The sequence below is a fragment of the Tachypleus tridentatus genome, chromosome 10, assembly GCF_004210375.1.
Source record: "Tachypleus tridentatus isolate NWPU-2018 chromosome 10, ASM421037v1, whole genome shotgun sequence".
Lineage (NCBI taxonomy): Eukaryota > Metazoa > Arthropoda > Merostomata > Xiphosura > Limulidae > Tachypleus > Tachypleus tridentatus.
In genome coordinates this window covers 160,011,812-160,029,149 of record NC_134834.1, presented here as the reverse complement: position 1 = coordinate 160,029,149, position 17,338 = coordinate 160,011,812, and the positions used below count along the sequence as shown (strand labels likewise).

The window sequence follows — 17,338 nt, the reverse complement described above, 5'->3', positions numbered from 1 at the left end:
TAACAGGGAAACTTGGTAAAGCCTCTTTGGAGACCCATCAAGAATGCCACCATTTTGAAGTCTTCAATAAACTCCCAGCTATATTCATCATACTTCAAGGTCTCTAGCAAGGTCTTGACCCTGTTGTATTCCTCTTTGAGGTGCACCGAATTTTAAAAAGTCTAATATTTGTATAATATAAAATCTTACTGTTCAAGCAAACAAAAAATTGTCCGTCTTACCTTCTTTTTTTTTTTTCATTTCTTTTTGCAGTGCTTGCAGATAAAATGAGGTTCCTAGGGTTTGTCTTGATCCCCGACAGGCATGCCGAAATATGCCTTGTAGGCTTCACGCGTTTTCGCAGATGCTGTCACAGAGTACTATTTCGCTCTCGTCTTGATAAATTGGCCACATACACAGTAGAATGCCTCTGAAGAAAGTATGCAGCTTCTTGATGCCATCTGTGATAAAATCAAATAGGTCTATGTGTTCACTTAGGCAGCTAGAACTAAACTGAAGTGGTGAGTGGTGAGCCCCTGTATATGTGTTACAATGGAAAGTTCTAGCAAATTCTAAAATATTCTTGAAAATTCTCGTAAGTTCTAGAACATTCTCAATCAGCTACTCAGCACTGAATCTACCTGAAATGTTCTGGAAAATGGGTAAATTTGAAAATTTCATTACCCAGGTCACAAAAGCAAAGTTTGGAGAGAAAAATAGGTCTTTTCCATTTACTTCAGGCATAAGCAATTGGGAAATAACAGTTTCTGCTCAGGAACAAGAAAAAGTAAAAATTTTGTTACATAGTGTTATCGTCTGGAAAGAAAATTCCAATCTCTTAAACTCCACGCCAGAAACTGATCTTGAATGGATTAGACAAGTACCGGAGACAAATTAATTAACTTGGTGACTTGCCTTGCAAAAAAGAACCATTTGTACTTTTGTGTCAGATTTTTATTTGAAATTTTTTTGAAGTGGTGCTTAACATTAAAGGAAAAATTCTCAAAATGAGCAGTTGCCAGATTTTCTTTTGTAGACGTTTACGTCTACCAGTGTAAGTTCATCAGGGCATTTATTTTACCCAAGTAAGTACGTGTATAAAGTATGGAAGGTATCTTTTGGAAGATGTTTTGTTTGGATTTAAGTTATGACACGCTTTGTCATAATAAAGTGGAAATACTGGTGACAGAAACTCTTGATTAAGTTGACATCACCAAACTGTCAGATTAACTATGAAAGCACGTGGAGAAAAAGAAGTTTACAGAACTGAAAAATGTGACGTGAACGTGACGAATGATCTGAGGGTGTCTTGGATTGTAACCAATATCACACTTTTTCTCCCATTCAAAAAATAAGACTTTGCTTCGTTTCTAGTTAAAAATTATGAATTCCGTTAACAACCAAACAGTTTGATATATTTATTTTAAATATATATGTATAACCAGCTGTTTTTGGTTGTTAAGGTTCAATTGGTGATGATTTATTAATTTTTCTACTTTCAGATGTTACCGTCCATTACACAAAAGAAATAGAAACATGTAGTGTTAATAAGGGTAAACAAAAGTGAACCAGAATGGAGTAGATAAGTTAAAAGAGGCTTATTTCAACGTGGGTAATGGTAACAAAAAAACATACGGTATTCATATGATGCATTAAAGTCCCAATAATTAATATTAGGCCACCACGTATTTGCTCGAATAATATATTAATTAAAACAGCGTTTCCCATTGCGTGGGGCACAAAGTTTTATTTGGGGAGGGCAAAACGATTAGGGTAAAGTCAGTAGTGCAGTAATGCAAAATTAAGCGTTCTAATAATTGTTTTTTTTTTCTTAATGAAAATAATAAGTAATTACTACAACACATTTTAATGTATATTACATCTCGTCGGTTAACTCATTTTTTCACCAATTAAAAAAGAGGGTACACGCAACAGAAACGTTTACCATAACTTCACAAAACTGTAGGCCCGGCATGGCCAGGTGGTTAAAGCGGTCGACTCGTAATCCGAGAGTCATGGGTTCGAATCCCCGTCACACCAAACATGCTCATCCTTTCAGCCTTGGGGCGGTATAATGTGACGGTCAATCCCACTATTCGTTGATAAAAGAGTAGCCCAAGAGTTGGCGGTGGGTGATGATGACTGGCTGCCTTCCCTCTAGTTTTACACTACTAAAGTAGGGACGGCTAGTGTAAATAGCCCTCGTGTAGCTTTGCGCGAAATTCAACAACAAACAATAACAAAATTGTAGCAGTTTATTTCTTGCAACTTGTTCATCAGATGTTGGCTAAAAGTTTCATTGACATCTAAGCTATTGTCAAATGTATTTCAGATATAACTTTTTTTTACTCTTAAAAAATGTGTTTTTTTATAGTAAAGCCACATTGGGCTATCTGCTGAGTCCACTGAAGGGAATCGAACCCTGGATTTTAGTGTAAAACCGTAAACTTACCGCTGAACCTAAAAAAAAAAAGCACTTATAATGTTAATAGCTTAACATCAGTGTATCAGCTGATTGCTTTCATCAAATAGTTTAGAAACTTAAAATGTAGGACAAGTTGCTGGTATCTTGACTGAGAATGTTCATAAATAGTAACATGTTTACTTGGCATTTGTTCCATTCCGTAAATAAACTCAATACTTCAGTAAGCATAGATGGACAAACTAAAATATTTCTTTCCTGAAAATGTATATGGGATCATATTTACGGAGAAAAAAAATCCGTTTTTTCACTGAAAGATGTATCGATGATTTATGTATAAAATATGTATAAATTACTATAATTGTATATAGGTGATGAAATCAGCATTACATAACAATAATGGAAATTTGTATACAAACCAAAATTCGAAACTAAAATCGTTAGTCATAACACAAGCCATCTGTGTAAAGTTTTAAACATATCTTGAATAACTTATGCATGTGTGAAAACTTAATTAAAAATCATGCTATTTCTGGGACGTTCTGGGTTAACGCACAGAATATCTTATTCCTAATTGGTTTTCACTAACAGTTATCTTCTTATTTATTTGTGTTATTAGATTATGTCTGATAGGCAGAATATCCTAACGTTTTCGGATGCTGTTAAAACAGACATTTTCTTCTAAAAATTATATATATGTATATATATAGTATTTCATTAAAAAATTGTATGATTTTTGATTAGGTTTTATACATACGTTGTTAATAATTCATGAAATTTGATAAGTTTACATAGATGAAATTTGTTGTAAACAATAGTTTTAGTTTCGAATTCTATGCTGGGCATCTAGATTTTGGTTTATATATAGGTAATATGTATGTAAGGTCATATTTCCAGAATGAAAAAATCTAGGTTCTTTCTTCACTGAAAATGTATTAATAACTAATACTTCTAGAAGAATAATAAATATTTATGACGTAAGCTTAAGCTTCCCCAAGTGGCTTAGCGATAAGTCTAAAGGCTTATAACACTAAAAATCGTGTTTCGATACCCGTGATGGGCACGGCATAGATAGCTGTGTAGCTTTGCGCTTAACAACAAACAAACGAAAGGTTAATAACCTCTATATTACTAACGATTTTCTTCCAGTAGATGAACTCCATTAAGGAACAAACTTGCTTTGGCTTTACTGGAGTTGCGCTAGTTCTTTAATAACATCCGGGGATTGTGTTGTTCGTGCTGTAAAAACTTAGTGCCAGGTTTTCGCGTTAAATGCATTATCTTTTGTTAACCCTGACTCTAGTGCAGATGAGACACATTATACGAAGTGTTCCTATCCGTTTGAGGCATTTCTAAAATGTTTCTAACTGAATTATGTGTTAATGGTATAAGTATGTTACATTTATTACAGAACCAAATAATTTGATGTTCTTGATTTCTAAGACAAAAAAGCAAAAAGACCAGATTTTATGACACTAGATGTTACATCTTTATTACTTTGATAAACGTATCAAGAATACACTATAAATGACTACTAACATAGGAAACTTTTAACATAAAATTATATGCAGTTCAAAATAATACATTATAAATCAAATATGTGTGTACGAAACTTGCCAAGTTACCAAAACAAGTGTAGACTCCAATGTAATTTTATATGCAACCAAACATTTATGTAAACGGAGAAAAAAGATGGACACGTTGTTCAGAAAGCTAAGTTATCCTGTTATTTAAAGATTGTTTCCTGTTGCTGTTGATTTTCATAGTTTCTCACAGGATATTTTCTGCTATTTTAGTTTTAGATTCATAATATTTCACGAAAAACAGGGTTAGTTGGAAATCATATTTTAAAACAAATTCAGGAAGGAGGAGTTTTTTTCTCTGACTGGTTTGAATAAGCCATTAAATAAAATATTTCGTCACAGTTTTGTTTAATATAAACTCTATTGAAAATCCATTTGTAACTGATCTCATATTCTTGAACAAAAATTGTAGGAAGATGTTCCGTGTTTTATCATGCGATTCCTACGATTGTCAAGGAATGTTTGATAAATTCAATTTTGAGATTTAATTTTTAAGTAATGAATTTAAAAAAAAAGGATAAAGATTAGATTTAAAATATGTCGGGATTTTATTGGTTTGTGAATCGAAACACTATTAAGAAATTAAGCAAGAATTATTATACCGAGAAGGTGCATTATAATTATCACCTCGTTTTGTCGCTAATTGGTTTTATGTTCATACCATATATGACATGACACGAAAGCTACATTAAATATAAATATGACAAAACTGGTGCTGTTACTACTTAAATGTACAAAAATTAGGCGAATGTCAAATCTGTTAGATATTAGGCGCCAAGTTATTAAATTATGACTCTAACATTATTATTTTTATTTATTTGAAGAATAATATTTTACACAATAACTGTGTTAAGGATCCAAGTAATTTCCCCGACAGAGGGCCACAGGCTGTCTGGAGGTGTTACCTGTTTTAATCTCTTGTATCACTTTACAGTGATGTGTTGTCACTAAAACTACATCACACAAGAGACGTTTAACATTGCAGTTTGCACTGTAGTGACGTCAGTAAAGCGTGCGCGTGCCGTGGATTACGAGAAGAATTATGCACTCTGTGGGCTACAACACTACGTGACATATGAACTGTAAAAGCAAGAAATAAATATATGTTACTATTAATTTTGACTTTATTTACTCTTTTACAGAACATTTTCGGGAACCCTGAGGAAGTATATATAGTTTTAATAACATTTTCTATGGCTTTTTATAGCATTGGATTCTTGTATTTATGATAAACCTACAAAGGCTATCTTTTTGCGGTTCCGCATGGATGCGAATTCGGCTCCGAAACTCAGAGCTCTACAACAGGGCCGCGTTCAAACGACAGTGAAACGTTGGATGTTTTTTTCGTTTATTATGAACTTTGTAAACAGAATACTATCTCTATTTTTGGTTTAAATGTTTCAGATATTTTTTATTTGGTTTTAGAAAAGTATAGCCCTTTTTATATCAAAAATTTCTGGTGGTGAAAATGAGGTTGGCCCAACTTTCAGCCAATTAAAATGCTAAGAGTTTCTCTAGCTGTATTGAACATGGGGTTTGAGGTATTCGAAACAATATTATACGATAATTGAAGATTTGTAGAGTTTTCGTGTATAATCATGAATCCTTTTGCATCGTCACTCAGTGCAGTCTAAGGTTGTGCATTTGTGATTGTTGTATAAAGTGATGGCTACTTTTTCGTCTTTAATATGCAGTACATACTATGAAATTTTGTGCTGGGCAGTTGATTTTTAAAGTCTTCTTACACGAAAGGCTTAGAGTATTAGATACTTAGGCCTCCTAATTCTAGATAAGGATATCAATGTAAATCTGAATAATTGCGAACCTATTATGCTTATAATAGATGGATTTGGTGCATTACTATTAAAAGAGAGTAAACCATAAATTGGAAAGGCAATATATTTAACGGATTTAATAAAGAATATTTAAATACAATTATTAAGCTATTCTGTAACAAATATAATAATGTATTAAATAAATATAAAGAAAGACATATTAGAGAAATTTTACTTAAAATTTCTAATAACTATTTTTAGTCATGAATAAGGTCATTTAACAACTTGGCACTACTTTATGTGGATGTACATGTTGCCACATATAAAGGCTTGTTTAGAGCATGATAATCACAGTAGACTAAATAAATGGGTGACGGTTGGGAGCTATACTAGTTTGTTTAGATAACTGGATGGCACGCTTTATACGAGTATAATTCGTCTTCTGTGCTATCAGTTAGTGCTTTTCTATCATACTGGGGGTTGGAATGCTAACTTTAAGCGGTAAGTTTTCAACTTAGTTACCCCCAAATGATAGTACCTTTTTTTTATTTCAATTAATTTTTTCTACTTTATTTTGGAGAGCAGTCACCTTCCCACAACTATCTGCAGGCAGTGAAGAGTGATATTAGATGTGGGATGTGGTGGGCTTGAGCACCCATATCTCACTCTCCTAATATCTGTTTATATATCTATTGCTACTCTTTTATTTCTTATGTGAGACTGGTGAAAGGGGCTTAAGACTGATACAAGGTGTATCCCCACCGCAATGTGGGTCCTACTTCTTTAGTCATCTCCGATACCTATGGTACATTTATAATCCCTGGGATCTTTCCAATTAGTGCAACGTTTTGTGTTTAATTTATTTTTGTTTCGGCTTGCCTTTTAAGTTATAACAAACTAATATAATTAATCAGAGGTTTGGAATTGCTGTTTTTAACGCTGTCCTTCCTTGTGATTTTGTTTACTTAGCGTTATCAAAATTTATTAATTTTTATATAAGTTTTTGTGTCTATTAAAACATTATTGTAGAAATATTTAGCTAAAATATTGAGAACTACATTTTAATATTACATTAAAATATCTGTTTATTGCTATGCTAGGAAACTAACTCAGTATTTTTTCTTTGAATGTAATATTTTAGGTACTGTATTATCATGTATTCCTTTTTCATTTTATTTTGTATAATAAGTACTAGAATTCACTTATTTTACATGTTTCGCTGTTTTTTTAAATAGTAGCCCAGTGGTTAGCATGTTGAAATGTGAATCTGTCGGTCCGTCGTTGGCGTTCTGTTATCGGAAAATATAATCGCACTCCTCACGTTGGGGCTGTGGGTACGTTGCGAGGGTAACAGTCAAATTCTACTATTAGATCAGACTATAGTAGGCTAAGCGTTGGCGGTTGGTACTTTTGACTAGCTGTCTTTCTTCTGGTGTTTAGTTCAAAATTACGAACGGCTTGAGTGGATTTCGACAAATATTTGAAATATTCGAGGACTTTCAGTTGTAACTGTTTCGTAAAATTTCTAAAATTTAACTAATTACAAGTCCTTAAATGAGAAATATTAATTAACTTGTACCAGATGTACATTTGTTCATCAAACGGAAGGGGTTTCATATTCTCTAGTTCTATGTTTCCTTATATGTGTGTCCCCCCCCAGTGGCTCAGCGGTATGTCTGCAGACTTACACTGCTAAAAATCAGGCTTTCGATACCCGTGGTGGGCGGAGCACAGATAGCCCATTGTGTAGCTTTGTACTTAATTCAAAACAACAACAACTTATATGTGTATCGGTAAAAATCGCAACATAAATCTGGCAAATAAATATTAAACAAAATACACTCATATGTGGAATTTAAACAACTGTTTTGTTTAATCAGTGATGACGAGAAAACCCACGTGTAGAGAAAAATATATATGTAAAAACAGCTCGTTTGGGTTGAAAACATTTTATGTAGAGGAGCGAACAACGTTTCGACCTTCTTCTGTCATCGTCAGGTTCACCAAGAAATAGAGGTAACTGACCACATGTTTGAAGGGGGTTGTGTAACTGAGTGTAGGAATGTAGAGGGCGTGCTTAGATGTTTGAATATATAATTTTATATTATTTATTTTATTATATTTAATATAGGTATAAAGGCGTTCCTTTATATTGGTTTATTTTGGGTTTAAGTTGTTGTATAAGTAAGGCTTCTTTAATTTTGCGTTTGTTTATGTTTGTTTCTTTATTTAGTATTTGGGTATTTTCTATGGTGATGTTGTGTTTATTTGATTTGCAGTGTTCGAAAACGTGTGAAGGTGACTTTTTGTGTTCTTTGAATCTGGTTTCCATTTTTCTACTTGTTTCTCCAATATAGAAGTCGTGGCAGTTATCACCTTGTATTTTATAAATAATGTTGGTGTTTGTCAGTGTAGTTTATACACAGTATAGATATTAGTTTTGTGCCTGGTTTTTGAATAAATTTGGTATTAACTGGAATGTCATATTTTGTTACTAGTTTTTGCCAAATGATGGTTATTTTTCTGCTGATATCGGGAATATATGGTATGCAGCAATATATGGTTTCGTGATTTTTTAATTCGTGAGATATATTTACTTTTGTTGGTTGATTTTGCTTTCTGTCTAGGTGTGTGCATATAATATTTTCTGCGGTTTGTGGAGGAAACTTATTGATGTTGATGAAGTATTGTTTTATTTTGTCTAATTCATCGTTAATTTTATCTGGTGAGCATAGTTTCTGTGTTTATTTGGTTTCTTAGTGTGTTGAGTTTTTGTTTTGTTTCATGTGCTGAGTCCCAAGGAATTTATAGTCCAGTATGGGTGATTTTTCGGTGGATTTCTGTTTTAAATTGTGTACCGGTTCTTGTAATTTTGAGGTTAAGAAATGATATTTGATTGCTTTCTTCCTGTTCACATGTGAAGTTAATGTTGGGATGTATAGCGTTAATGTGATTGAAAAAATTAAGTGTGTGTTCTGTAGATGTGAATCCCGCAATCGTGTCATCTACACATCTGTACCACTATAGTGGTGGATGTAATGCTGTGTTAATTGCTTGTGTTTCAACTTGTGTCATTAAAATATTGGCTAGAACTGGTAATACTGGGTTGCCCATGCTTAGGCCATTTGTTTGTATATAATTTTGGTTGTTGAACATGAAGTTTGTCTTCATCGTGGTGAATTCTATAAGGGTTGCTAATTGGTTGCTGGGAATGTCTATAGTTGGGTTAGGGTTTCGGATATAGAGTTCTATATATATATATATATATATTCAAACATCCAAGCACGCCCTCTACATTCCTACACTCAGTTACACAACCCCCTTCTAACATGTGGTCAACTATCGGTTAGTTACCTCTTTATTTCTTTGTGAACCTGACGATGACCGAAGAAGGTCGAAATGTTGTTCGCTTCTCTACATAAAAATTTTCTGAACCCAAATGAACCGTTTCTACATATAAGTGTTTTGCTTGTTTTTGCGGAAAGATAAACATACAGTTACCTGCACATAGCTATACCAAATTTTTAACAGATACACTAGAGGTAAGGCAGCTAACCAACAGCACCCACCTCCAGTTCTTGAGGTGCTCTAATCTTACCGAATATGGGAATTTGACCGTTACTTGTATAGTATGCGAAGCGCGTTCTATAACAGCAACGGTCTTGCACATTTTACTGACACTAAAGAATACACAGGCCATCCACTATTTCTATAGAATATTGCTTTTATTCTTATACATTATCTGTAGATTCGGTTTTTTCTCCACACTTAAAAGTAATTAAATTGTATGATGTTTTATATGTACATACAGAAAAGTCACATCAGATTGTCCGCTTTGTCCACCAAGGTGAATCTAAGCCCTGATTTTAGCGTTATCCCACAGGAGAACAAAATTAAAAAATATATTTTGTAGAATATACTGCCATCTCAAGCAATTAACTAATTATATGGTAGTAATGGTCTTATGTTTAATTTACTATCGCATATTATGGGTGAAGTCAATTATTGGTTCAGTTAAAGTTATGTATAGCCTTAAGACACTGACTCTCAGATTCCTGAGTTAAAACAACAGAACAGGCAAGAAAATCATACAGTCGATAGACTTGAGATGTAAAGATGGCCAAAGTACTCAAAAACAATGCACACTAAAAACTCAACAATAACAAATTGCTTTACTTTAAAATATGATTGCAACTCACTTTCATTTGTTTCTCTACTCAACAAGCCTAAATACAAGGCAAGAAACCGTTGCTAAGATACCAATCTAGAAAGTGACCAACCCACGAAATTGTTCACCTTTCTTCTTCTTGTTGTTTCAGTCAAGATAACTCTACAACTACTTTATCACTAATGTAAGTTTAAACCTAAATTTACTCTATGTGTTTCTAGCTAGTGGAGAATGTCATCGCTTAGTCATAATAGCTGGGAGTAACTAAAATATATATATATATAATTTTAGTGTAAACGATTTTATCATTACCCCTATAGTTAGTTTTTTTATAAGTATTTGATATTTCTTTAAAAGCTTAGTTACAAGGTTAAAACAGAAGTACGAGTAAATAATAAATGAACATTAGATGGCTATAACATGTAGAATACTCAGTGCTTTGTGCACTATACAATCGGTGTGTTTATGGAGCCAACCCCTATATAATATATGTAGTGAATGAGTAAAACAAAACCAATACATATATTAAATTTTATTACATAAGTTCATAAAATTCAGAGGAGAAACGTCACGAAACAAGTAATAAAATATGCATTTTGTAAATATAAAATGATGTCGTTATGGTAGTGTAAAGAGTATGTAAACAAGAATATAGAAATGATACAGCTGTACGTAGGTCATTCCTACATGACTTTCTTTATTAAATTGTAATGTTCCTTTGTGAAATTCATACCTGACTTTAATATTACTGCAATCGGAAATTATATATTCCTGACTGTTGGTATGCAGTTTGTTTATCATGGTCATGCCAGGAATCAATGTAGGGTAAATAACAGCCTAGGACTTACGTACAAGGAAAGCCGAGCTTTGTCAAAACATGGCTTGATTATTAAAGACTATTACCGACACGCCCTACAAGGTCGGTCGAATTGATCAACTTCGTAACATTTTGTACTCGTGTATTTTTCAGTGTGACATTAAATTTTTATATTGAAAGACGTATGGTAGATTTATACGTAGCTGCATCACATCTATATTCTTATTTGCATTCTTTTCTGGCACTGCCATCCTTACATTATTTTACATTTACAAACTGCTTTTATATATATATATATATATATTTATTGAACATTAAAATTAAAAGATTTATGTAAGTGAGCATATTTGGTAAACTGGTTTTGTTCCACAGAAAGTTATATTATACTGTTTGTATGACTTTATATTAGCTTTAAATACAAAGAAATAATCGAAATCACTACAAAGGAAAGAGAAACGTAAAGTTCTCAGAAATTTTCGAAACATTAACATATTTCTCTTAACACACTTTTAACCATAGATGTGTTTTCACTAACTTTATGAATAACATTTTAGTAGCTATATTCGTTTGATCTTTTTCACTTTCTTTAAGCATTACTATTAAAAACACAAATTGTAGCCTAGTGCTAGTGTAGTGGAATGCTTTTCGGAGGGCCGCATGTTCAAGGCTTCGATAGGCCGTTGAATTGAACATCTCAACGCTTTCAACAACAGCTAATCCCTGCATTCGGTTAAAAGTAAGCGATAGTCGCTTCTGAGTGTTTGCTCTCCTTCAGGTCAGTAGTCCTAAATTAGGGGAGGTTTATATATGCCTTAGTCTTGAGGGTTTCTGACCTGACCATTTGACCCATGTATCGCATAAGGCTGCTTGCAATACAGGTTGAAAATTCCAAACGTATTTATTGTATTAGACTTGTCTGTAACGAACCCTAATGTAACTTCAACCCATGTTTGCTTTTAAAATCTCAAAACAATACATAGCGGGCTGAGTTGAGTTCAGTGGTAGATGCGCAGGACCGCCGAGGATCGAGAATTTGATGGTTCGTGTCCACTTTCCGAAAAAGATAATAATCGCGGTCCGCACTTTGTGGACGATTTAAGAGTGACAGTCATATCCCATTCTTTGGTCTGGCATAAGTAGCCCATTAAGGGTGGTAGTGTTGATTAGTTGTCTCCCCTCTAGTCGATTACTTTAAAATTATGGACGGCTATGCAAAGATAACTTTCGTGTAAATTTGTGAAAATATCAGAACCTGCTTTATTTCGGTCACGTGATCACTGTTACCACGGCAAGAGTGGAGCATCATTGTGGTTTCCAAACTAGATTTTTTATCAAGTGTAAAATACCCTAAAAATCTTGTTTTGTTTTTAACAATGTAAGGTGAGTTTTGTGTTACTGGTTATAACCGAATAGTTTCGGTAATACCGCTACCATCACCAAAGCTAGTGTTTATAGTGTTAGCTTAATCTATTTTTACAAAAATGCCAGTAAAAAATACGATAGTCAAAATGTGAGTTGGGATTAATGAAATGTAAATTTATATGTGTCATTAGTTATTTTCCTCGTCAAGCAGATACAATTGTTAAAAACTGAAAATAAAGTTACGATGTGAAGATATTAAATTTGTAATTATTGGTTCGTATTCAATCACTTTCAATAGAAAGAGATTTTTAAGAAACAGAACAGTTGCTGTTTGTGTCAACTTGTTTATGAGTGAAGCAGGCTTGATTAAGAAACATCAAAACAAGTGTCCTTTATTAACACGTCCTATATTATTTGTGTGTCGTGCTTGATTTAGGATGTTATTGTTTCGTTTTCAGGCGCCGACGTAAGTCTAAAACGAACCTTAAAGGAAGTGGAGCACTTAGAGAAAGATTTATCGGTACTGGGACAGATTAACGATTTAGCATCAGCGTTAACCTGTCAACACCAGGTAATGTCAAAGTCAGTCGTCTATATTGGAATAAATTATCCGTATAAATCCCTGTTGTTTTTTTTTCTTTTTCTTACCAGATATATAGAAATATAGAATTATATATGGCAAAAGAGATTTTTTATTAACATTAAAACACATAAAGTAGAGAATAAGTGTAATTATTTTAAATCGTTGTTTGCTTCAGAGTTAATCCACATTACACTATCTGGTGTGACCACCGCAGGTAGCTGAACCCTGGATTTTAGCGTTGTAAGTCCGTGAACTTACTGCTGGACCTTAGAGGAACTGTATTTCATTTTGTGTAACACTCTGAGGTTAAACGTTGAGCAAAGAAACAAGAAAGTTGCGGAGGCATAAGACTTGTTTTTATCCGTCAGGTGGCAGCACTACCTATGTAGGAATGACTCGAATGGTACATCGAAATGTTATTTTAAATGTATCCTCAACAGGTCATCAGAACTTCACAACATTATACAGTGTTTCCTTTTATAGTAATATCTATGTAATGACTGAATCACCAGTTCTGGGAATATCTGTAAATATCATAGAAAAATGTTTGAATTTCTTGTTCTTCTTTATTACATGATAACTCAAAAACTAAACGAAAAGTGTCAACCAGTTTCACTGAGGTAACATAGTTTTAAACGGATTATCTGTTTTTATAAGTATTATTAATAACTAGTAGTAACAAAAAAATAAATATAATTCTTTGTAAACGATGTTATTATTACTCTTTGAAGTTAGCTTTCTTACAGAAATACAGTGTGCATTTAAAATGCTTAAGTACAGGATGAAACAGGAATAACCAGCCATTAATAGATAAACAGTAGCTATTGTAGTTGGAATCTCATTGTATTTAGAATTTGGTTATAGATACAACCTTACTATGTCTATTGAAACATTTCATCAGTATAGTAAGGATAGCCTTTGTGTTATCACATCATTACATAGCCAAGAATTAACATACAGCAATATATATAATCACGTAATCACAATTGAGTTTAATTTATCCTATTTTTATCTGTTAATATACTACTACAATGTGTGCCTGGCTATTATGTAAGGATGATGCAAGCGCCATCTCTACTATCTTGTTTACATTGTTTTTGAAGGATTGATATTAGCCATTTCTACATTTACTTTCTTTTTTCAAAAGGTGTTCTTTAGTTGTAGAATATGAACTCGGTAGTTTATTTAACATTTGACACAATAGGAAATGTTCTCCAATATCTTAGCAGTAAGTCTGAAGGTTTATAAATCTACAATTTAGGGTTCAATGTCAGCGCTGAACACAACTTAGACAGCCCGTTTTGTAGCTTTAGGTTAAAACAAAACAAATAAATGTGCAAAAACATTCAAATATGGGTTTGTAACTGCTGCCATCTACTGAGGAAAAATTGTTTTTCCTAGTATTCAGTTGTTGGAAAATTTTTAAGAAGTTTCGAAACGTGTTAATTTAATATCAAAAACTAGTGAATCACGTGGCGTCACAAAACCAGAAGTGTGTCTGGACGGAGGCTTTTCGAAAGACAGATTATCTTAAAAGTCAGTTGTGTATAATAAACGGAAATGAAGAAAGAAAGAGTAATTTTGTGGTAACCGATTCTCTCAGAGACGTTCAAAAACTATAGTATCTCGTCACTAATCAACAGAAAAATAGACAGTCAGGATATATTTAGATATATCAGAGTAGGGCTAACCATGAAGTAAAGCTCTAAATTTCATAGTTGGCAAGCCGGGTTCGAATCCCATGATACCACAAAATATTATCAGCATTTTAAATTTTGGGCGTGTGATGAGAGTGACAGTTAATCCAATTGCATTGAAGGTAAATGGTAGGCTACTGGTGATTGTCTTCTATCTTTCTGGTCAATAGTTCAAATTTAAGCTTAATATTTTTTTTACCATAAATATAAAATACTGTATACTATGGACAACGAAATTTTGAACTAATCGTTTATTTGTAATAGCTCTAACATTAGAAAAGATCGTTTTAAACATATTAAAATGCTTTATCATTATTTTACTGTAAAGATAATTTAAAAGTTCTACCAAGCTACATAATATCGTTAAGATAGCATTTTGGAAGTTTTATAATTTGTCTCTAATCTAATAAAATACGACAGTATTGGCTAAAAGATTCTATTGTTTAATCCATAAAGTGAAATACAATTACTATCCGCATACTAATTTTTTTATACTCATAATTTTTTCTGAAGTAGGAATCTTCTTGGCGTATCACTGATGGCAAATAACAACGTCAGAAAATTCTTTATGTTCTTTATTTTGAACGCTGTTCATAGACTTTGCGGAACTGGATGTATGGTTTGTGTATATCATGTATGTTATGCACATGTTTATCAGATATATAGAATTTATACCTGAAAAACGTGTATAAACATTATAAACAGAATTTAATACAGTATTATAATTATAATTGAACTCACTGTGTCGTATTATTGAACAATACAACACAGTGAATATTAATAATTTTTTCGATGTTCGCGCAAAAGTACACAAAAGACATATATTGTAACTGTCTCTAATTTTAAACTGTTACACAAGAGGAAAGCGCCTATTCAACAGCAATTCTTGGGCAACAGTAATCGAATAATAGGATTTGACTGTTATTCCAGTAATGCATCCACAGACCCAAAGCGCAGAGTAAACTTGTTTCTGCGACATCGGGAAACGAACCTTGGACCCGCAGATCCACAATCGGCACATCGACTCTTAGGCCACACCCGCTCCCACTACCTACACGCTAACTCATTTTGTATCACTTTTAAATGTGATAAAAATATTTATATTTCTCAGGTGTTACATTTTCCAATTCATTATAATTTCTGGTCAGATCATGTTAACATAGCTCGATAAATGGTGAATAGCGCTCAGCAGGATATACATATTAGATTGTGTAAAACTGTTGCTAGATTTTTATTATTTCACTTCTTCAGATAGCATATTGTTCTGTTTTACAAGTGCTAAGTGAAGCGATGCAGGCCTACAAGTAGTGTTGTGTTCTGTTTTACAAACGCTAAGTGAAGCGATGAAAGCCTACAGGTAGTATTGTGTTCTGTTTTACAAACGCTAAGTGAAGCGATGCAAGCCTACAGGTAGTATTGTGTTCTGTTTTACAAACGCTAAGTGAAGCGATGCAAGCCTACAGGTAGTATTGTGTTCTGTTTTACAAGTGCTAAGTGAAGCGATGCAGGCCTACAAGTAGTATTGTGTTCTGTTTTACAAGTGCTAAGTGAAGCGATGCAGGCCTACAAGTAGTGTTGTGTTCTGTTTTACAAACGCTAAGTGAAGCAATGCAAACCTACAGGTAGTATTGTGTTTTGTTTTACAAGTGCTAGATAAAGCGATGCCAGCTTGGGTAATATTGTGTTTTGTTTCACAGGTTCTGGATGAAGCCGTACAGGATCTGTTGAATATAGTTAACAAACAACTGGTTGAAAAGCAGAGTGGAGACTCGCAGTTAGTGAGCATTGAACTGGCTATTACAACACAGTGAGTATTGATCACCTTATCCCGTGAACTGGCTATTACAACACAGTGAGTATTAATCACCTTATCTCGTGAACTGGCTATTACAACACAGTGAGTATTAATCACCTTATCTCGTGAACTAGCTATTACAACATAGTGAGTATTGGTCACCTAATCCCGTGAACTGGCTATTACAACACAGTGAGTATTAATCACCTTATCTCGTGAACTGGCTATTACAACACAGTGAGTATTAATCACCTTATCTCATGAACTGGCTATTACAACACAGTGAGTATTGATCACCTTATCTCGTGAACTGGCTATTACAACATAGTGAGTATTGGTCACCTTATCCAGTGAACTGGCTATTACAACACAGTGAGTATTAATCACCTTATCTCGTGAACTGGCTATTACAACACAGTGAGTATTAATCACCTTATCTCGTGAACTGGCTATTACAACATAGTGAGTATTGGTCACCTTATCCAGTGAACTGGCTATTACAACACAGTGAGTATTAATCACCTTATCTCATGAACTGGCTATTATAACAAAGTGAGTATTAATCACCTTATCTCGTGAACTGGCTATTACAACACAGTGAGTATTAATCACCTTATCTCGTGAACTGGCTATTACAACACAGTGAGTATTAATCACCTTATCTCGTGAACTGGCTATTACAACACAGTGAGTATTAATCACCTTATCTCGTGAACTGGCTATTACAACACAGTCAGTATTAATCACCTTATCTCGTGAACTGGCTATTACAACATAGTGAGTATTGGTCACCTTATCCAGTGAACTGGCTATTACAACATAGTGAGTATTGGTCATCTTATCCCACTCGGAATGATACCGAGAACTTTCTAAATGATTATGGTTCGTTAAATCCAACTTACTTAATTTAATTCAACAATAAAGGTTTATTACTCTGACGACATACGAATGAAAGTAGATGCTGTAGTTGGTTATTAAGCACATGGCTACATGAAGCGCTATCTGTGCTCTGTCCGCTAGGAGTATCGAAACCCGGTTTCTAGTGGTATTAGTCCACAGACATACCGCAGTACCACTTAGGGGTGAGTGAAATTAAAGATTAATTTGTAATGCTGTGTTACTACAATGCTATATCCAGTGCCGTTGAATATTTTTGT

At 33.6% G+C, this 17,338-nt stretch overlaps 1 protein-coding gene across 1 annotated transcript in view; it reads left to right on the top strand.

Annotated features, from left to right (window-relative positions):
- LOC143230770 (uncharacterized) overlaps positions 1 to 17,338 on the top strand; it is a 228,158-nt gene that overhangs the window by 180,564 nt on the left and 30,256 nt on the right. Inside the window, exons 10-11 of the mRNA XM_076464895.1 lie at positions 12,565 to 12,677; positions 16,084 to 16,193. Of these exons, the coding sequence (XP_076321010.1) occupies positions 12,565 to 12,677; positions 16,084 to 16,193 (223 nt within the window). The remainder of the gene's footprint in view (positions 1 to 12,564; positions 12,678 to 16,083; positions 16,194 to 17,338) is intronic.